We start from the raw sequence: 18,632 nt of genomic DNA, 5'->3' as shown, positions 1-18,632 counted from the left end.
TGTATTAGAAAAATCTTGGTATACGTAATATTCTAATAATTATATTTTATTTGACAACATAACAACAAGGTCGTTGTAGTATAGTGGTAAGTATTCCCGCCTGTCACGCGGGTGACCCGGGTTCGATCCCCGGCAACGGCGAATTTTTTTCTTTCAATATTTTTAAAGTCATAACGATACCTTTACGTTATGGGGATTGGGGATACTCAAAACTATTGTGGTTTTTGCCAACTACAACCTTCTGGGTTGCTGGCAATCTTTTTGGTTATCAAAGTTGATGTCAGTTCATCGGTTCCACTTTGTAATGTTGTTCTCTTCATGTTATTCGTTTGGTGAACAAGTTAATGGAGGTACATGGATGGTTAAAAACGGTAAGTTTTTCACAACGGACGTTATAAGAAAAGAGACACATGTTAAGTAAGAAACAACGTTTCCATTTTCCAAACACGAAACCTACAACTCTTGAGAAGCTCTTGTGCGCAAATGCAAAGTCATCTAGCATATTGAACATGCCATAGTACCAAACGACAAGTTTTGAAACTCCGCTAAAATGTCAATTAAGATTTAAAGCAACAATGTCAAATAGGCTAGTAATCCAACAAAACCATTTCATGCGGTCTAGATTTTCTATTCAACCCTTGAATATCCTGACTTTGAACCAGCATTACAACTCAGAATCTGAGACCGCTGCTGTAAGATCTGGTTCATGTTTCCTTCGCAGGGCCTTTCTTGGCCGCTTCTGCTGCAGCCTTCTCTGCTTCGATCTCAGCAACAATAATATCAATTTCTTCTTCTTCTAGTTGCTTCAGAACACCTTCTTCCTCTCGTGTCATTACAGCAACCTCAATGTTCTTTCCCCCACTCTCAACTACCTGCAAAATGCAAATCCTTTTCAGCTTATTTACAAGTTCCACTACTTGTGCATTTCCTAAGTAATGCTCATCTAACATTATTATCCAACTCAATTAGTAAGGTATTCTATATTGTCGAAAACTTTTAACATTCACTTTTAACCTAAAGACACCTTTAAAAATGAAGGTTCAAAGTGTGACATGTTGCTCACAAAATCACCGGCTTAGGCCAGCAAAATAATGAAAAGGTGTGATCTCATTGTCAAATTTAGTAATAAGGCACCCAGACAATAGCTCAAAAGAAAACTACTAGGTTTAGTTATAGAGCATGATAGAACAAACTAACCTCAAGCAGAGCACGGATAGCGAGCTTAACAGTTTCTTGGCCAGAGCTTTCTTTATAGTTTTTCTCCAGAAACTCCCTAATTGAGTTAGAGTTTCTCCCAGTTGCATTAGCCTTCCAAGCAGAGAAAGTACCAGATGGATCAGTCTGATAAAGCGCGGGTATACGAGTGTAAGGATCAAACCCAACAATAAGAGTGGAAAGACCAAAAGGTCTCACACCACCACTCTGAGTATACTTCTGTTGAAGCCCCGCTATGTAGCGCGTAATGTACTCAACAGTCACTGGGTCCTCCAACGTAAGCCTGTGGCTTTGACACTCTATCCTCGCCTTGTTTATCAAGACACGAGCATCTGCCTTTAGTCCAGCACATGCCAACGCAATGTGATTATCAAGACTCACTATCTTTCTTGCTGATCTGTAAGAAAAAGAACAAAATTTATAAAGACTCACGCGACTAGGAAGGAACAGCAGCCAGATCCAACATACAAATAACCATAGTTGGAGGAGGAATTTCACACTTGTAAAGAAGAAGACTTAAAACTAGGGTTCAGGTCAGCTCAGATTTCTTCGATCTAACACTCGTAGAATCCAAATTACGAAGTGATACAATAAACCCAACTTCAGGATAACTCTCACAAGGGTTTCAGAATTGAAAAGACAAGTAGCAATTGAGTAAATCAAGAGATCCAGGTGAAGCAATAAAGTCAAAATCAAAGCAAATGGACAAAACTACTTGAATCGGTAGAGATCGGAACAAGACCTGGAATCCTGGAGCTTAGGGGTGGATTTCTTCTCGACGGCGAGGACGACAGTATCGGTGCCGCGGACTCCGACGGCGGCGTTACCCTTTCGGACGGCTTCTAGGGCATACTCCACCTGAAATAGGTGGCCGTCGGGAGAAAATACAGTGATTGCCCGATCGTATCTCGCCATCTTTTACCTTTCTCCTTGTCTTTTTCTGGATCTTGTGAGTCTTCTGCTTTCTTCTTCTTCAAAACCTCTCTTTCGTTTTTATTTCACAGTAAACAAACGATTCCCAACTTAGGCGACAAGCCAAAATGCCCAGCTCTGTTTTAATCACCTGCGGACAGGTTCACGTAAACATACACTCCTTCCAACCAATCATAAAGAATCATCACTGGATTTATTTCTGTAGTAGGCCCAAGATGAGCTTCGTTGGCCCATATAAACACCTGGCCCACTTCTTCGAAACTCTAGAAACTCCTATCATGGTTCTTTCCTAAATTAATCTGGTTTTGAAGTCGGTAAACGATGGCAGGATAGTCCAATTAGTGTTTCTAAGCGGAAATTAAAAACGGTAAACGATGGGAGGGTAGTTAGTTACAAGAGATGAGAGGTCGCGGTAAGAAATAGCAGTACGAAGGAAATTAAGAAATTACTAATCGATGGGAGAAGATTCGAAGAAACTGTTTATATAGTTTACATAGATAGAATCACAATATACACAGAAAACTAAATATAGAGTACATGAGTCAATCTTCATTTACTTTTCCAAAAGGAAAAACTAATTTTTTAAGTATAGATGAACAGATGAAGTAAGGCTGTTTAGTGTTTACTTGGAGCCTTTCTTAGCCTTTAAATCCGAAACAGCGGACTTGGCCAATGATGAAGGCTTTATAACATTTTTGGGGTTAAATGCCTTTCGGATCTTGAAAGCAACCCATGCCGTTCCAAATGCATGCCCTGCTGCGTCTAGCCCTTCGTTAGTTGCCTCTGCTGCTTTTGTGCCGTACCTGTAATCTCGAAACAGAATCCATAAGGTTTCTTTAAGATATAAGGAAACGTTTATCACTCTTGCTGATATATGTGATTGTTTATATATGCCTTTGCTAATCATTACCTGTGATTGACGAGTTCTGTTGTCACAGTTGATGAAGTCGACATTACGTTTTTACCAGCCACTTCAACAGCATCACAGATCTTGCCTGCAGGAAGTAAACATGAAGGGAAGGTTACTAATGCCATGTGCCTTAAACATAAAACAGCAGGTTTTCAATGTAAATCGCCGACTGTTAGAAGAGTTCCCAAGAGAACTAGAGGAAAGAAGATACTTTTAAGCACCTTCCAGTATAGAAGCAAAAACCATGCCCTTGTTTAGTAAAACAAAAAAAGAGAGAGGGTTCGGTATATAAGGGAAGCCAACGATTACAAAACATTTGGTAACTTTGAACTCAAACACCCCACAAAAAGAATAATGAACCAAAGTCCATTAGCCTAAATTGTTCAAGGCAAGAAGCAGATCCAAGCACTATATCAAGGAACTTCTGGTAAATGTCATATTCGAATAACTAGAAAATTTATGGGAATGGCCACCAGAAGGAAAGTTGGATAAACAAGACTTGTGATGTTGGTCACGTCAAAGCATGTATTTCAAGTGAGATGAAAGAAAGCAAGGCAACTCGCGAATCAAGAATGGAATAGAAAATATGAGAAACCAAAAACAAGTAATCCACTTACTAAATCCATCCAGGGATGCGAGAACAATCTCTCCTGGCAAGAGACCAAAAAGCTTCTTTCCAGCTTTTGAGTTTGCCATTGAACCAGTGATGAATCCCGAGACTTTGACAACACCAGAAAGAACACCAGTCGCAACTTTCTCTGTCATTTGTGTCACTTTCTTAACCCTTTTACATAGAAACCACATGAGGGAGATCAGCAAAGGCATAAGATTTGTCAATTCAAGCTATACTACCATGATAATGCACATTGTTTTAACACTTGTCAAAGAACTGGTCTTCTGCAAACAAAAGCATCTCTTACTACCCAGATTTCTAATGATCATGAAACAAAGAACCAGATAAGAATTCCTACTAGATTCCTGGGCACAAGGGCAGTTATGTTGAAGGCCAAAGAAGCTAAATTCCTAAGCGTCTCATGATACTGAATGTAACCATACCTCTTGATTCTCTTAAGTGTCTCAGGGCTAACATCCTTCTCCTTCTCAGCACGACTTAACCTATTCTTCATAACCTCGTTTCCCTTCTTGAGTCTCTCCACAGTTACATCCCCACACCACAGTATCCCTCTGATCAGCTTACCTGACCCAGAAGCTATCATTTTAGCAGTACTGTGAGTGTAATCCTCAACATTAGGCGCAAGTGTTGTCCAATACGCCGCACATTGACCTTCCACAACATCCTTCCTCTCACCCTTAAGCTCCTCCGGCGAAGTCGCTGCCACCATTGAAATTCCCAGCACCTCCTCTCCCGTCTCCTTGGCTTTTTCAGACATCTTCTGCTCTGTGAAACAACAATAGTCTCGCAAAACCTGATCAAGCACAAGTAATACGTTTTCTTGCCCTTTCGAAACAATGGTCAATCCGTAATTGAGAATATCATCATCCGATTTCGATTTACTCTTTTTGCCCTGTTCATCATCTGAATCGGACCCAGATCCTTGACCTTTCTCCTTTGGCGGATGAATTGAAAAGAAATAGTGCGATCCATCAACCTTCGCTGCAACTTCGTTCGTCGTCAACGGCCATTGAATCTCATTCCCAACATTGGCTAGAACCGCGACAATGTTTCCCCCCTGGATAATTCGAACGATGGTGAAATCACCGCACGCGAGTTCAACGCTGTAGGATTTGTCGATAAGGTTGAGAATAGCGCCGGGAACACGGATGAGAACCTCCTCCGTCGCCTGTGGCGGAGCAGATGGTGACTGGTCGTTGGATGCATCTCCGTGGTCTGGGAAGAGATTAGGTCCGAGATTGTGCGAGGATAGAGAAGGATAGAGATAAGGGGAAGAAGAGACGTAAGGATTTGTGTGAGCGAAAGGATTATCAGGAATGGATTGATCAACTTGGGGATACATTGCCGGTCGTTGCTTCCCGTCGCCACCGTAAGAAGGATTCATCTTCGTCGTGTCGTCGTCAATTAGAAGAAAAAATAAATCTTAGGGAGGAAAAAAAAAAATGATGACTTTCCAATTTTCAAGGTAGAGACGACCGTGGCGTAAAAATACTCCCGCCGGTTTAACCAATAAAATTGTCGATATCATTAAAGCAATAAACAATTTGAATCCACAAGCATCAAATCTGTATTTACCACTTTTTCTTCTCTATTAGTTTTCAATTTAATCATGAGAAATAAAAAAAATTACAAATGTCCTATATCCAAGTTTTCCAAATGAAAAAAAAGCCTATTGCGATATGAAGAAAGAACTATAAACTTTAGCTAGTGTTGCAATAGATCAAAAAACAAATAAGAATATGGATGGTGATATCATCAATATGATAGTAGAGGGCATCACTAGAATTCCGATTTAACATGCAATTTCACTCCATCTAGATTGTGTAAATCGCATCATGCCAAACTAGCAGAAGCCGTCGTTGCAAAAGTTTTGATTCCACGAAAGAGTAAAGTGCTTGAAAAAATAGAAGTCCTCTACAATTCACACCGTATAGATGAAGCGGTGTGAATCGAAAATATGTGCAAACTTATTATGTATGTTCTATGGTCGATGTTGGTTTATGGTCTGTTTAGTTTTTAAGAAGTTATTTTTCAATCGACACCAAAACCATTTGTGTCTCTGTATGGTGTCTCTACATGGTTTCTCTTCCTTTGCCAATAAAAGACGATTGAAGAGAGACATAATGCATACCTTTGTGTCCATTGACACAAAGAGAACTCTAGAAAGATAAAAAACGTTTTAGAGAGAAAAAATTTCGAAAGATCAGCCTGAAGGGCACTTGAACGATTGTTAATTTTCATTTGCGATCTCAACCCGATCTCTGAGTCGATTTTCAGAATAATCCGTGCCAAATTCGTCACTAAACCAGCCAAGCTATGTGTTCATGTTTAACGCTTCCGCATAAAAGAATCACAATCGGAGAAATCACAAAGGAGGAACAATGTATTAGTAGTAAGTACAAAGTGTTAGACAATGAGAGTTACCAACAATGTATTTATGCCATTGATTGGAGATGGAGTTTGATGTATTAATGCTTTTGACATAAACCCAACGCGTCAAATACAGGTGAAGTATGATGTTTTTGTCATAGACAAGTGCATCAATTATCATTATTTCTATGTGATTAGAACGAAAATAAAGAAACACAAAACACACCGAGCTTAGCATAATTTTCAGTACCAACGTACAAAACAGAACCGGAAGGAACCAACACAACAAGTAAGCGAGAAACAAAGAGTCTAAGCGAAGATTTGGTCGACGGGCTTGGCAACCTCCTTGTGGTCACTTTCCTCTTTAGCCAGCTTCTTGAGGCGAGCCAGCTCCAAATCTCTTCCCATCTTTCTCTTATACATCTCAGCAAACGTGATTGGCTCCTCCAATATCGGCTTCTCTCCTTCTCTTACTTTAAGTGGATACACGGTGGCATCGGGGGCCGGATTCTGGAATGTAGCTATGGACAATCTGCTCGAGTTTGAGTTCACCACAGCCTGATGATCAGCATTCTTGAACCTCCCATTGCTCAAAAACTTCATCAAAACAATTCAAGTTTGACCAAGTCAAAACCAAAAACAGAGAAAGAAAAAACCCAATAAATGAGACAGTACTGACATGACCGTGATCGCCAAGATTGACGACAAACGCTCCTTCAACAGGCTGAACCGTAATCCACGTCTTGCCATTGTCACGTGTGGCTTGTAATCCACCGACTTGGTCTTGTAGCAGCAAAGTAATGGTTCCAGGGTCAGTGTGACGCTTGAGCCCGAGGGTGAGATCAGGCTGAGGGCATTTTGGATAATAATTAACAACAATCTTTTGGTCCATATCGACGCATGCATTGGTAAGAGACTCTTTCTCAAGACCCATAGCTTCAGACAAAACCTCAAGTAGCTTACAAGCCAAACTCATAAGCCTCTCACTATACTCCTCCGTCACTTTCACCCATCCTTCCGGCTTATCTGGCCACCGTGAGTAGTCTCTGTTTCTCACCGGATACGAGAAATACGTTACAATCTCTCTCCAATCTTGCACAGCCTCTCCCTGCATTTATAGTATAATTATTTCGTATTTAACCCCAAGATTAAAACATAATAACGTATTTAACCTAGTCGTTACCTGGAGGTGACTAGAGACAATGAATCCTCCTTTTTTACCACCGGACATGTCGAAACGGAGCTTCTCTTCCGGAGATAAAGCGAAGAAGTCACGAGCGAGAAGAGTCATATCCGCTACCAAGTTAGTATCGACGCCGTGATCGACCACTTGGAAGATACCCCAATTCTCACAGGCCTCCACGATTTGACGGCAGATCTCTCCTCTTTTACCATCAACATCGTCGATACCGGCGAGAGAGATCACCGGGATTTCGTCGCTAAACTCATTGTAAGCGACTTTGGGGCGTTCGTCCTCGTCCCGGACAAATTTAGAGTTGAGCTTAGACTCTCCGGCGAGCTCAGTCAAAGTTCCTGGAGCCATTGTAATTACAAAAACAAAGGACTAAATTAAGGGACAGATAGAGAGAAGAGATGTGTAATGAATATATAAGAAGAGAGTGGTAGCTGAAAACCTTTCAAAGCTTGTGATAACTGACGAACGAAGAGGTCGCTAGCTACCTACCACGGTACTACTACTCTATCTTCTCTTTCTTCTTTCTAGAACACAATTTACTCAACTAACTACATCTGTTTTTAACTTCATAAAAATATATATATATATATATACATTTGTGTTTAATATTTTTAACGAAAAACATTATAAACTTACATGTTATTTGGCTACATTCCAAGTTCCAACGTATCACATTATTATATATATATGATGGACGCTTATTACAGTTTCGTTACCCTTAATATGATCTACGTTTTTAACGGTTGATAGAAAGCCACGTCTAAAAAATGCTTGTGGTCAGTGGAGAAATCACGTGGCAGAGACTTTGCGTTACAAAAATCCCAATCATCAATAATTAAATTTTGGGTTTGTTGGGAAAGTAGTACGTTTCTAAAATTTAATTGGAAAAATAGTACGGTTACTATTTAGAATTAGTAAAATAGACAGCTTTTGTTAGGTGTGTGAGAGAGAGACGTGTGGGGACTTTAGTGGGCCAGTTTTTTTTTTCTTTATTAAACATTCCTTCAAAGTTTATTAATTAAAATGCTCTTTAATAAATTTACTTTTCTAAAATTGATCATATAAATAAAAATCTATGTTTTTTTCTCTATCATTTGATATGCATTTTGTTTAAGGATTTTTAAAATTTATATTATAGGGCACTGTACAAGATATAGACCGCTGTACAGATATAGACTACTGTACAGATATAGACCGCTGTACAGATATAGACAACTGTACAGATAGAGACCAATGTACAGAATTGTGCATCTGTACAGAAGGATATTTGTTCGTTTAACAGTAAATTATGATTTCATTTAACAGATGCATCATTCTGTACAGTGGTCTATATCTGTACAGTGGTCTATATCGACCGCTGTACAGATATAGACTACTGTACAGATATAGACCACTGTACGGATATAGACCACTGTACAGAATGGTGCATCTGTACAGAAGGATATTTGTTCGTTTAACAGTAAATTATGATTTCGTTTAACAGATGCATCATTCTGTACAGTAGTCTATATCTGTACAGTTGTCTATATCTGTACAGTGGTCTATATCTGTACAGTGGTTTATAACTGTATAGATATTATTTGTACAGTGCTCTTAATATAAAATTTAAAAATCATTAAACAAAATGCATATCAAATGAAAGAGAAAAAAACATAGATTTTTATTTATATGATCAATTTTAGAAAAATAAAATTTTACTAGAGAGCATTTTAATTATTAAACTTTGAGAGAATGTGTAATATAAAAAGAAAAAGAACTTGGCCCACTAACAATAAACCCCACATTTCTCTCTCTCACCCCACTTTTTTTCTATTAGCGAGTTTTTGTATCTCACAAATTGGTGGACCCGAGTACTATCCCAATATTAAATAGTCCCTGTACTAGTTTTCCAATTAAGTTTGGAAAACGTACTGTTTTCCAACTTATTCCTTAAATTTTTGCAGGCAATAAATCTTATTGAGGAGAGAATTAAAAACCCTTTTTCACAAAATCTTCATTAAGCAGACAAAGTAAAATTAATGATCGGATTTGTAGAGTATTAGGTTTTACTGGTATATCAACTTGGATTTGAGGCTTTTGATTAATGTATTATATAATGTATGGATGAGTAACAATACTGTTTTTGGGATTAGGTAACATATTTATTTATATTAGTGTTTGACCACCAATGTGAGTTTTTAATGACTAACGTTATAAACGGGCTGGGCTATTTATTGTAGCCTTCTCAGTTCATCAAAGGCCCATATGGAACAAAGACGGCTACTTTTTACCAGGAGAGAACCGGACCCAACGGCTAGTTTACTAACGGAACGGTAACGGCTCATCTTCCACTTCCTGAGAGAGGAGCCACAACGGCTAGTTTATCTAGAACACGTCTAACGGCTACATTTTTCACCCATGCCTTTATAAGACTGCGACCTAAGCGAGCTTCACACTTTGTTCGATCTTTCCCAGATTCTCTTTCAATTCAGTTTTCGTTGTTGTTTACAAAGAAGTTGAAATTCAAATGGAGACTCCATCATCAACAAGAAGGGTCACTAGATCACAGGCTCTCTCTGCAATCAACAACTCTGATTCTGGCTTCAAATTCCCCTTTTCATCATCAAGTACGTTTGTCTTAATTTCCATCTTCTTTCTTAAGGTTCTCGTAGTTTCTTTAGGTTCTTCCTCTTTCTGAATCTAACCCTTTTCCTTGGTTTTTGGCTCAGAAAATACAGAGGATTCAAGCATCGGTCAAAGAAAGAACATCAAAGCACAAGAAGACAGGTCTGCACTAATCGACATAACCAACGACTCACCGATCGTGGGTCTAACGATGCAGACACCTCCTTCAGGGTTCATGGTTAAAAGGAAAAGCAGCAGAATCAAGAACACGCCTGGATCTGGTGAAGCCCTTTTGAGAGGACAAGTCAAAACCCTCTTGCACAAAGTTGAAGAAGGAACAGAGGTTATCCATTCAATAGAGACTCGTCCTTTTATCCATCTCGTCACTTCTCCAATGAGACTTCTCGCTCCAACTCCAGCAAATACTCCTCAATTTCCAAACTTTTCAGATAATGATGTGAAGATTAAGATCGCATCACCGATTGTTGCTGGACAATTGAGAACCCCTCAGATATTTGAAGAGAAAGAAGAGAAGAGTATGAGCGTAACTCGTTCTTTGCTGTTTGACTTCACGGACAAGTTAGCATCATGGGAAGAAGAAGAAGAAGAAGAAGAGGTTGATGGGTTGTGTGAAGGAATGAAGAAGATGAGTGTAGAGACAACTCAAGCTGAATTTGCAGGGAAACATAACAGATTTGTGTACAACAGTGAAGACGAGGAGATCATAGAGGCTAAAGAAGTGTTGCATTTGAAAGGAATTCCAACTCCTAGAGGAAAGCATTTTAGGTTTGCTACTAAAGAAGAAGACGACGAATAATCTTCTTTGATTCTATTGGGCTTTGTTTGCTTTGTATTAGTCACGAGAGAGTGATCTGTACTTTTCTGGGCCCAAAAAGGCCCATTTATTGGAGAAATAGGAGAAAAGTCGTTGTCTGAAATGAGGACAAAAGGACGTTCCAACGAACTTTTCTACTTGTTCTATATTTGCCCAAACTTCTTCTTTAGTGTGAAGTGAACGCCAAGACATTTTCAACTATATCTTGTTTCTAAATTCTAATTCTAGAATATTATAAAGACAAGCACCACGAAAAACTTAACAACTTCTCATCATTTTTGTCATTTAGTGGAAATTCGTCGGTAATGTGTTACATTTTAAAATAAAATGATTATATAATATGGTGGAACCATCACACACATTATATCAGCTATGGAATGAATCTTGATTAAGATCTATTAATTGTTTAATTTGAAAGACCAATTTATAGTGCTTTATTTTTTGAGATATGAAGATGAAGTTTGTTTTAAATAATCAAGAAAATCAAATAAATATATATATATATATGTGTTGTAATTGATTTAATCATAACGTGGTCAGTTTCATCTTAGTCACTAATCTAGTCACCATCCGTTTTAGTAACAACAACCAACAGTTGCAATCTTTGGAGAGGTGACTAATTCTTTCTTTATAAAAAGCTGAGGGTTCGTCATGACATGGACCAACCCATACAACTAAGGCAACAAACATCACTTAATTAATCTGCAATGGTTCGCGCAGAGATCGAAACCGGAGCTCCTTTCCGGTCTGTTAAAGAGGCTGTCACTCTCTTCGGCGAGAGAATTCTTCTCGGAGATAATTACATCAGCAAGTCCGTCGAGGTTATATATATCAAATGCACTTTTTCCATATACAAATCGTAACATATATGTATATATGAACTATATATTAACTTTGTTGCATATATTTTCGACCTTGTGAATAGAGAAACAGCTGCAAAAGCATCCAAGATGAGCTGGTGGAAGCAAAGGAGAATCTGAAGAAAGCTGAGGAAGAGAACAAGGCTTTGTCTCAGCTTATCGAAAGCCTAACACAAGAGCTTGAAACCGCTAAAGAAAAGCTTAATCACTCACTTAGAAAATTCCGGGAACACCCTCAAGTCGAAGATGACCTCAAATTCATAGAGGAATCCACGGTTAAGGAACCGGACAACATAACCGAGATCAAGATGAACCGGTTTGATGGAAATGAAGTGTATGGTGATCGTCTAGAGAGGAGGCGTTCGGTGAAGTTTGCTAACCCACCATTGTTAACAAAGGTGATTGTGGGCAAAGAGGAGAAGAACCAAGTTATGGTGAAGAAGCAGACGAAGAAGATGAAGCCATTGGTTCCATTGGCTGCTTGGCTCTTTGCAAGAAACCGGTCTAGTTAAACCACTTTAGAGATCCTCATCTCGTGTTTGGTACTCATGCGTGCCTTGCGAGTTAAGAAATAATATCCATGAGTTCATTGTTTTTAATTTGGGAATTCATTCAATTAAGATTTTGTTACATATTAATAAACAATTGTGTACTTATCATAAAGTCTTGTTGGGATAAATATTAAGTTTTGATTATATATACAGAAAACGATAGTTTGTGAAACGCTAGCAATAAATATTGCTTAAGATCGATGATATTGGTCTATCTATTTCAAATTTGATTTGACTTAAGATTACGACCATATATGTTTTTTCTGTTTTTTTTTTGGTGAGAATGTTGTTGCGAACTTGCGATGGAGTGTGTTTTGTTTGTTTGAATTTGCGTGAAACTCTGTGACGAGGTATTGTTCTCTATATATATTTTCTTTAGTATCGTGATGATGACGAGTTTTCTAACACCAAAACGGATTGAATTACAAATTTAATGCTCTAGTTATTAAGTACTCCTAATACCTTTTACATACACACTATCAATAATTATAATCCTCTAATTTATACAGCTATAATCGAAATAACTTGTTAACAATTCAAGAATTTTATGGATTTAATTGAAAAAAACTTTTTAACAAGTCAAAAAAACATATTAGGGATTGGTAACGTAACATTTTTTTTGTTAAAAGGATAATTGGTAACGTAACATCAAGAGGTCCATCCGTGATCCGTCCACAGTGGAGGAGATTTATTAGGTTTTTGACAGAGATTAGGTTACAAAAAAAAAAATTATAAGTGGGCCTGGATTTATAATTTAACTGGGCCTGCAGTCTAATTACTAATTTGGTTACATGGAGGCCCCTTTGGGCTTTGGCCGACGACCTAGGAATTAGGGTTTCTGTGAGAAAACGCGCTTATAAATTAGGGCTGCACGAAGCGAAGAAGAAGAAGGTTACGTGACGGTAAAGAAATGGGTCGTGTGATTAGGGCACAGCGTAAGGGTGCTGGTTCCGTTTTCAAGTCCCACACTCACCACCGCAAGGGTCCAGCTAAGTTCCGGAGCCTCGATTACGGCGAGCGAAATGGTTACCTCAAAGGATTGGTGACCGAAATCATCCACGACCCAGGCCGTGGTGCTCCTCTCGCTCGCGTCGCGTTCCGTCATCCTTTCCGCTACATGAAGCAGAAGGAGCTGTTCGTAGCCGCCGAAGGTATGTACACCGGACAATACCTCTACTGTGGTAAGAAGGCTAATCTTATGGTCGGTAACGTTCTTCCCCTTGGATCAATCCCTGAGGGAGCTGTTGTCTGCAATGTTGAGCTCCATGTCGGTGACCGTGGCGCTCTCGCTAGGGCTTCTGGTGATTATGCCATCGTAATTGCTCACAATCCTGACAGCAACACCACTAGGTAATTTCTGGAAACCAGTATTTAGTTTATATATCTTCAAGTTGCGTGCTGTTGTTATTTTATGTGTAAACCTAATTATATTACTGAACATCACTGTATAACTTGACTTTAGTGGCACTTTACAAGATTGTTGATGTGTATTGATCTGTTTGTACCATATAAAAAAGGGTTAAGCTTCCTTCTGGATCGAAGAAGATTTTGCCAAGTGCTTGCAGAGCCATGATTGGGCAAGTTGCAGGTGGAGGAAGAACAGAGAAGCCACTTCTCAAGGCTGGAAATGCATACCACAAGTTCAAAGTGAAGAGGAACTGTTGGCCTGTTGTGCGTGGTGTTGCGATGAACCCAGTGGAACATCCCCACGGAGGAGGAAACCACCAGCACATTGGTCACGCCAGTACGGTCAGGCGTGATAAATCTGCTGGGGCTAAGGTTGGCCAAGTTGCTGCAAGGAGAACTGGTCGTCGTAGAGGTACAGCCGCATTAGCAGCCAAGGCAGACTACTAGACTTGACTTGAGACACACTCTTCTCTGCTTTCTTGATTTTGTTTCCGTTAGCACCCCATTGTTGCCGTTTACTTTAGTATAACTTTCTTTTTTTTTTTTTTGTGTTGAGAGCTTATGAGCTTTGTATCTAATCTATACCCTTTGACGGTAGAATTTTGAATTATTTAATTTATGAGATTTTTTTGGGGTCATCTTGATGGTATTTTTTTTATACTACATCTACATCTCCTGCTATCTTACAACACTCTCTTTCAAGCGATTACACAATTCAACTCTAGTTATCAATCTTTTGTATAAAAAGACACTACAAAATTCACTTCAAATTAATTCTGATGCAAATTAGTGTTGTAATCATTGATTTAAATGAATTTTGGCAGGCTTTCTCAACCTCTTAAACTGCTGTTATTCAGGTATCATTAAACTGGTGCTCTAAACAAAGATATCAATTAAATTGGTAAACACAAATTGATCAAAATTGAAAGTTGTATCACCTCAGGTTTTGTTCCTTAACCAGTGATAGACAAGACTATAAAAATGAACTCTAATTTTTTTTTGTAATTTGGAATGAATCAGAGTCAAGATTATGTTCAAAACTTATTTTTCTCATACCTTCGAAACTTCATTCTCTTAGCCCTCGGAGCCTCAGCCTCAAAGTTGGGCCTAAACCGGTCATGAACATAGACGCAACTATCTCCCAGCTTACATCCACTCACAGTGCCAAAGTAGATACATTGTTGCTGAATCTTATTATTATTATCAATGCGTCCATTGAATATTCCAGTTTGTGAATGGTATTGGTTAGTTTCATGATTATCTGTCCCATGTTCCCTTATAAGGTTCTTGAAATAGTCTAGACCCTTCATAGGTTGTACTACCGGTTTAGCTCTACCAGTAATAACATCTGCCCGGTTTAAGTTCATTGGATAAGAATTGAAACCGGTGTGAGGACCCCTTCCAAGTCCAATTGATGATTGAACATTGTTCATTTCAGAAGTACGGAATGCGGAATAGGGTTGGTGTTGGGGTTGGGGATTTACTATTACCTTTGGTTCTGAGAAAACATTTTGAGGTCTGTGGAGGTTAAGGTTCATTGGCAGAGAACTCGATTGGAACCGAGCAGGCTGAGGTTGTTCTTTAGCTATACCGACATGGAAATGAACTGGTATACTAGACGGTTTTCCATTCATAGGCTTAGGTGGGGGTATGTTTCCATTTGCAGGCTTGGGAGGAGATACTCGTCTCTCAGGGTTAGTAAAAGACCGAGAAGCTGCAACACTGTGTTCTTGAGGTATAATTACTGGCTGCGGCTTTCTAGCAATGGGTGAGGCGGTGACAGGTTGCGGAACAAGTCTAGTAGCAGAGTTGATGTTAGTGTCAACGGGCTGATTCTTAGTTTCAGAGGATTTACCTGATGTGTCAGTGATCAGATTCTTGATAATTTTCGGGTCGCTGAGGAACTTGATAAGTAGATCAGTATCGACCAAACTCCCCTGTTCCTTGGTTTTCATCAGTGCAGTCAGAGCTGCAGAAGCAGCCAGACTCAAGTCTGGTGCAAGACCAGTAAGACCAGAAACCTGTTCTTGGGTTGAACAGGGAGGATTGGTCTCCAACTGACCTTGCTTGTTGGCGGTAAAACCGGATTCAACCGCACTGTGGGATGATTCCTCTGAAGATTCACTCTCGTCTTCAATTGGAGTGAGACGAATGGCAGGAGTTTTGCTGTCATCAAAGCATTCAGCTTCCACAACGGGTGAAACAGAGGGTCTACGTAAAAACAGAATGCAATCAGCAGTCTAATAATAACACACCAACAACATGTCGAAAAACCTAAGAGGTCTAAAATGCAAGAAAAGAAGGCAAAAATACCGAGAAGGGATGGCAGAGCGATGCGGATAGATAGCCTCCAAAACTTTTGAACTCCTCAAGTTTTCAGTTCGCCTTTCAGTGCTCTCGCCACCACCTCCAACCAACCAAGCATCATTGACAGTGAACTGTTTTGTCCAAGACACATAATATCAGCTACAAAAAGCTTCAAAGGTATTCCCCAATTCTGGATTACATTTAATTCATACCTTAGGAGGTCGTTTCCATTTGATCCGAGGAAGATTGGGCTTAACTGCATAGTGATTTCCTTCGAAACCAGGTGGAAGATCTGGTCCTCGAGGTTTCCCAGAGGATAGCTTTGGGTAGCTATGACGTTGAGGCTGAGAGGCAACTTTGGCTGGACAATCCTCTGTTCGAAAAACCTTAACCTGTTCAAATCCGCATAGTTAAAAGCTGAACACAGCTGAGTTTTCGTGTATCAATACCAAAACTTGATTATATTTTGTAAAATTCAAATAAATTTCATATAACGTTATCTTCAAAGATAGGGAAATTAAAGCCTCAACATACAAAGAGCCGTCAGAGAAACAAACAAGACTTGCTTCTTCACCAAAGTTGGTTTCTTTCACATCACATTCCAATTATCCATTGATTTATTATTAGATTGAATATTGAAATTAAATAATTCACCGATTCAAGATCGTATCAATTCGTTGAGTTTAATTGAAACTTCAAAATCGAGAGATTTGATGAGGAATTCTTTATCCAACTTTTATGATCCAAAAAATTGCTTAACGATTGTAACCGAGGTTTTAGATTTGCTAAAGATGGATCAATCAAATTCGGATTCACGATTGAAAGTTAGAAAAACAACGAACACATAAGATTTATACCTGACAAAGCTTAGGACCTGGTGGCCATGAAACCCTGGGTTTCGTCGATCTCTTCATCATATTTATAAAAGCCAAATTTCGATTTTTTTTTTAACCAACAATCGGTAATCGTTTTTTATCAGATTCAGATAGAGAAAGAGCCGATCAAATATGATTTCTTTTCTGCTAGATCTACAGATTTCTTAAACGAAACAAATTGAGATTCGAAGGATTTTGATTACGGATTTTGGTCAATAACGATGGGAGAGTCAGAGAGATCGGAGAGAGAAAACAGAAACAAGGAAGAGACGACGGCGGGAGGATTTGGGTGATGATTGATGAGAAAACCCTAACAACTGTCTCTTCTCTTCTCTTTTTTTTTTTTAGTACGGTGGTCTAGAATTTTAAGACGATACTTTAAAGACTGTATATTTTATATATAGGGGAGAAGCAGTTATTTATTTTATTAATTAATTGCGTGGTAATTCTCAGGTCTCAACTACTCCAAATTATTATTGGATTGGTGTCGATATAAAAATAATAACGTATACTTGATAATAACCTACCTATAAAATAGTAAGATTTTCTTTGGATTCCAAGAAAAAAAAAAATCATACTTTGAGAATTATTAATTTTTCATTGCTCAAAAGAATAGTCCAAATATTTTTTTCTTGGATTGGTGATAATGTTTTTATACAATACATATTGTACACAAAAAAGAAAGGAAAAGTCAGGTGAGTATATATGATCATTACATGAAATTTATAGGAATGGAACTCCCATAAAACAATTTTAGAATTTTATTTTTTTAATATGTATTGAAAAATTTAGCTGCCCAAAAAAACACATAATTTAGATTTAGCAAAAAATTTACTCGATTGCATTCCGAGTAAACTCGTCTAAAATATTATTACATAAAAAGTTACTTATCTTTTACAAAACCATATACGAAAATTAGAAAACACATATGTCAAATAAGTTAAACATAACGTTTCCCACAGTACACCAAAAAAATTGAGATGTTTAAACGTATTATGGGACTCGTAAGTCGTAACTTTATCCACAGATAGAGCCTTGAGATTAGTGTCGATAGAAAAAATCTCAAGGCAAAAAGGATCACACACTCACTGGTTTGCGCCATCTTGAGCATATCACCTAATTGCAACTCTTAGTTCCACTAAGGAAAACACTTCCTCAATTGCATGTTGCACCATTGCTCCAATAGACTCCTTCCAAGTACTTGAACCAGTTGAAGAACTATTAGTTCTTTAATTATTATATATAAAAAAAAACGAAAACCGAGTGTGACAGAATGATCTAATTGTAATAGAATGAAGAACGTAGGAAACAATTAGATCATTGACAGAATTAAGAGTGAAGAAGAAAAATGATCTAATTTCGGGCCAACAAAATTTGTGTAAAATGATAAATGATCTAATTTCGGGCCAACAAAATTTGTGACAGAATGAAGAAGAAAAAAAAAACGAAAATGATTGAAGAATTGTATAAGAAAACCAACTAGCTGAGATGAAGCATAATTAAGATTCCTAACATAAATCGTGGAGAGTACATTTTGTCCACCACTCCAACACGATTACACGAGACAAAAACACTAAGTTTTTGTTAGTGTCCTATCAAAAAATATATGTTAGTGAATTGTTTCGGCATTGAGCCAAGTTCATTTCGATTTATTCACTTGTGGTTTTCACATCTCTTTCTTTTTTCTCTACACCAAACCGTAATTAAACAATGTCTATTGTCTAGATCCATCTTGGATTTCATTCTTTTTATTGTATATCATTTTTAAGTAAACGCGTTACTAATTATCTCTGTCTTTTTCAACTGAAATCTCTCAATTTTTTTCATTGTCTATGAACACCACACCTATTACTTTTCTCCATAAAATATTTTCGTCTCTTATTTTTAATAAAAAAATCTTTTGTTAGTTATTATTTTTAATGTAACAAATTTGGAA

General features: G+C 38.2%; 7 protein-coding genes and 1 non-coding gene across 9 annotated transcripts; 4 read left to right on the top strand and 4 right to left on the bottom strand.

Annotated features, from left to right (window-relative positions):
• Positions 1-69: 69 nt before the first annotated feature.
• Positions 70-141, top strand: TRNAD-GUC. The gene has a single exon. It is a non-coding gene; the product is annotated as a tRNA-Asp (tRNA).
• Positions 142-418: 277 nt separating this feature from the next.
• Positions 419-2,309, bottom strand: LOC9313863 (proteasome subunit alpha type-7-A). Its single transcript, XM_002876031.2, has 3 exons — positions 1,958-2,309; positions 1,198-1,612; positions 419-872 (listed from the first exon to the last, which is right to left on the bottom strand). Exons 1-3 carry the CDS (start codon positions 2,128-2,130, stop codon positions 705-707), a joined length of 756 nt encoding a protein of 251 aa, XP_002876077.1. The 5' UTR covers positions 2,131-2,309; the 3' UTR covers positions 419-704.
• Positions 2,310-2,585: 276 nt separating this feature from the next.
• Positions 2,586-5,178, bottom strand: LOC9312144 (senescence/dehydration-associated protein At3g51250). The gene is made up of 4 exons (XM_002876030.2): positions 4,115-5,178; positions 3,676-3,842; positions 3,059-3,143; positions 2,586-2,951 (listed from the first exon to the last, which is right to left on the bottom strand). The coding sequence occupies exons 1-4, from the start codon at positions 5,074-5,076 to the stop codon at positions 2,771-2,773; spliced, it is 1,395 nt and encodes a 464-aa protein (XP_002876076.1). The 5' UTR covers positions 5,077-5,178; the 3' UTR covers positions 2,586-2,770.
• A 980-nt stretch (positions 5,179-6,158) lies between these two features.
• On the bottom strand, positions 6,159-7,821 carry LOC9313862 (naringenin,2-oxoglutarate 3-dioxygenase). Of its 2 annotated transcripts, XM_021024275.1 has the most exons (4): positions 7,697-7,809; positions 7,246-7,595; positions 6,742-7,170; positions 6,159-6,659 (listed from the first exon to the last, which is right to left on the bottom strand). In XM_021024275.1, the coding sequence occupies exons 2-4, from the start codon at positions 7,351-7,353 to the stop codon at positions 6,372-6,374; spliced, it is 825 nt and encodes a 274-aa protein (XP_020879934.1). In that variant the 5' UTR covers positions 7,354-7,595; positions 7,697-7,809; the 3' UTR covers positions 6,159-6,371. The 2 variants fall into 2 exon arrangements, with proteins under 2 accessions (XP_020879934.1, XP_002876075.1); XM_002876029.2 differs by having other exon boundaries at positions 7,246-7,821.
• Positions 7,822-9,680: 1,859 nt separating this feature from the next.
• LOC9313861 lies at positions 9,681-10,821 on the top strand. Its single transcript, XM_002877747.2, has 2 exons — positions 9,681-9,863; positions 9,966-10,821. Exons 1-2 carry the CDS (start codon positions 9,764-9,766, stop codon positions 10,676-10,678), a joined length of 813 nt encoding a protein of 270 aa, XP_002877793.1. The 5' UTR covers positions 9,681-9,763; the 3' UTR covers positions 10,679-10,821.
• Positions 10,822-11,311: 490 nt separating this feature from the next.
• Positions 11,312-12,251, top strand: LOC9313860 (WEB family protein At3g51220). The gene is made up of 2 exons (XM_021025990.1): positions 11,312-11,517; positions 11,622-12,251. The coding sequence occupies exons 1-2, from the start codon at positions 11,404-11,406 to the stop codon at positions 12,066-12,068; spliced, it is 561 nt and encodes a 186-aa protein (XP_020881649.1). The 5' UTR covers positions 11,312-11,403; the 3' UTR covers positions 12,069-12,251.
• A 66-nt stretch (positions 12,252-12,317) lies between these two features.
• On the top strand, positions 12,318-14,152 carry LOC9312143 (60S ribosomal protein L8-2). The gene is made up of 2 exons (XM_002877745.2): positions 12,318-13,457; positions 13,625-14,152. The coding sequence occupies exons 1-2, from the start codon at positions 13,018-13,020 to the stop codon at positions 13,959-13,961; spliced, it is 777 nt and encodes a 258-aa protein (XP_002877791.1). The 5' UTR covers positions 12,318-13,017; the 3' UTR covers positions 13,962-14,152.
• Positions 14,153-14,381: 229 nt separating this feature from the next.
• LOC9313859 (zinc finger CCCH domain-containing protein 45) lies at positions 14,382-17,152 on the bottom strand. Its single transcript, XM_021025989.1, has 4 exons — positions 16,679-17,152; positions 16,034-16,213; positions 15,828-15,952; positions 14,382-15,725 (listed from the first exon to the last, which is right to left on the bottom strand). Exons 1-4 carry the CDS (start codon positions 16,736-16,738, stop codon positions 14,549-14,551), a joined length of 1,542 nt encoding a protein of 513 aa, XP_020881648.1. The 5' UTR covers positions 16,739-17,152; the 3' UTR covers positions 14,382-14,548.
• Between the last annotated feature and the right edge of the window lie 1,480 nt (positions 17,153-18,632).

This window comes from Arabidopsis lyrata, assembly GCF_000004255.2.
Source record: "Arabidopsis lyrata subsp. lyrata unplaced genomic scaffold ARALYscaffold_5, whole genome shotgun sequence".
NCBI lineage: Eukaryota > Viridiplantae > Streptophyta > Magnoliopsida > Brassicales > Brassicaceae > Arabidopsis > Arabidopsis lyrata.
Note: the sequence above shows the minus strand (reverse complement) of the source record. Positions and strands in the feature narration are given on the sequence as shown.

Coding starts and splice junctions, on each gene's coding strand:
- LOC9313863 (XM_002876031.2), bottom strand. CDS start 2,130: ATGGCGAGATACGATCGGGCAATCACTGTATTTTCTCCCGACGGCCAC. Junction 1,613..1,957: donor CCTAAGCTCCAGGATTCCAG/GTCTTGTTCCGA, acceptor TTTTTCTTACAG/ATCAGCAAGAAAGATAGTGA. Junction 873..1,197: donor CTATCCGTGCTCTGCTTGAG/GTTAGTTTGTTC, acceptor TGCATTTTGCAG/GTAGTTGAGAGTGGGGGAAA.
- LOC9312144 (XM_002876030.2), bottom strand. CDS start 5,076: ATGAATCCTTCTTACGGTGGCGACGGGAAGCAACGACCGGCAATGTAT. Junction 3,144..3,675: donor CGCATCCCTGGATGGATTTA/GTAAGTGGATTA, acceptor TACTTCCTGCAG/GCAAGATCTGTGATGCTGTT. Junction 2,952..3,058: donor ACAGAACTCGTCAATCACAG/GTAATGATTAGC, acceptor TCGAGATTACAG/GTACGGCACAAAAGCAGCAG.
- LOC9313862 (XM_002876029.2), bottom strand. CDS start 7,605: ATGGCTCCAGGAACTTTGACTGAGCTCGCCGGAGAGTCTAAGCTCAAC. Junction 7,171..7,245: donor TTGTCTCTAGTCACCTCCAG/GTAACGACTAGG, acceptor CTATAAATGCAG/GGAGAGGCTGTGCAAGATTG. Junction 6,660..6,741: donor ATCTTGGCGATCACGGTCAT/GTCAGTACTGTC, acceptor GTTTTGATGAAG/TTTTTGAGCAATGGGAGGTT.
- LOC9313861 (XM_002877747.2), top strand. CDS start 9,764: ATGGAGACTCCATCATCAACAAGAAGGGTCACTAGATCACAGGCTCTC. Junction 9,864..9,965: donor ATTCCCCTTTTCATCATCAA/GTACGTTTGTCT, acceptor TTTTTGGCTCAG/AAAATACAGAGGATTCAAGC.
- LOC9313860 (XM_021025990.1), top strand. CDS start 11,404: ATGGTTCGCGCAGAGATCGAAACCGGAGCTCCTTTCCGGTCTGTTAAA. Junction 11,518..11,621: donor ACATCAGCAAGTCCGTCGAG/GTTATATATATC, acceptor CCTTGTGAATAG/AGAAACAGCTGCAAAAGCAT.
- LOC9312143 (XM_002877745.2), top strand. CDS start 13,018: ATGGGTCGTGTGATTAGGGCACAGCGTAAGGGTGCTGGTTCCGTTTTC. Junction 13,458..13,624: donor CCTGACAGCAACACCACTAG/GTAATTTCTGGA, acceptor CATATAAAAAAG/GGTTAAGCTTCCTTCTGGAT.
- LOC9313859 (XM_021025989.1), bottom strand. CDS start 16,738: ATGATGAAGAGATCGACGAAACCCAGGGTTTCATGGCCACCAGGTCCT. Junction 15,953..16,033: donor AATGGAAACGACCTCCTAAG/GTATGAATTAAA, acceptor TGGACAAAACAG/TTCACTGTCAATGATGCTTG. Junction 15,726..15,827: donor CGCTCTGCCATCCCTTCTCG/GTATTTTTGCCT, acceptor GTTTTTACGTAG/ACCCTCTGTTTCACCCGTTG.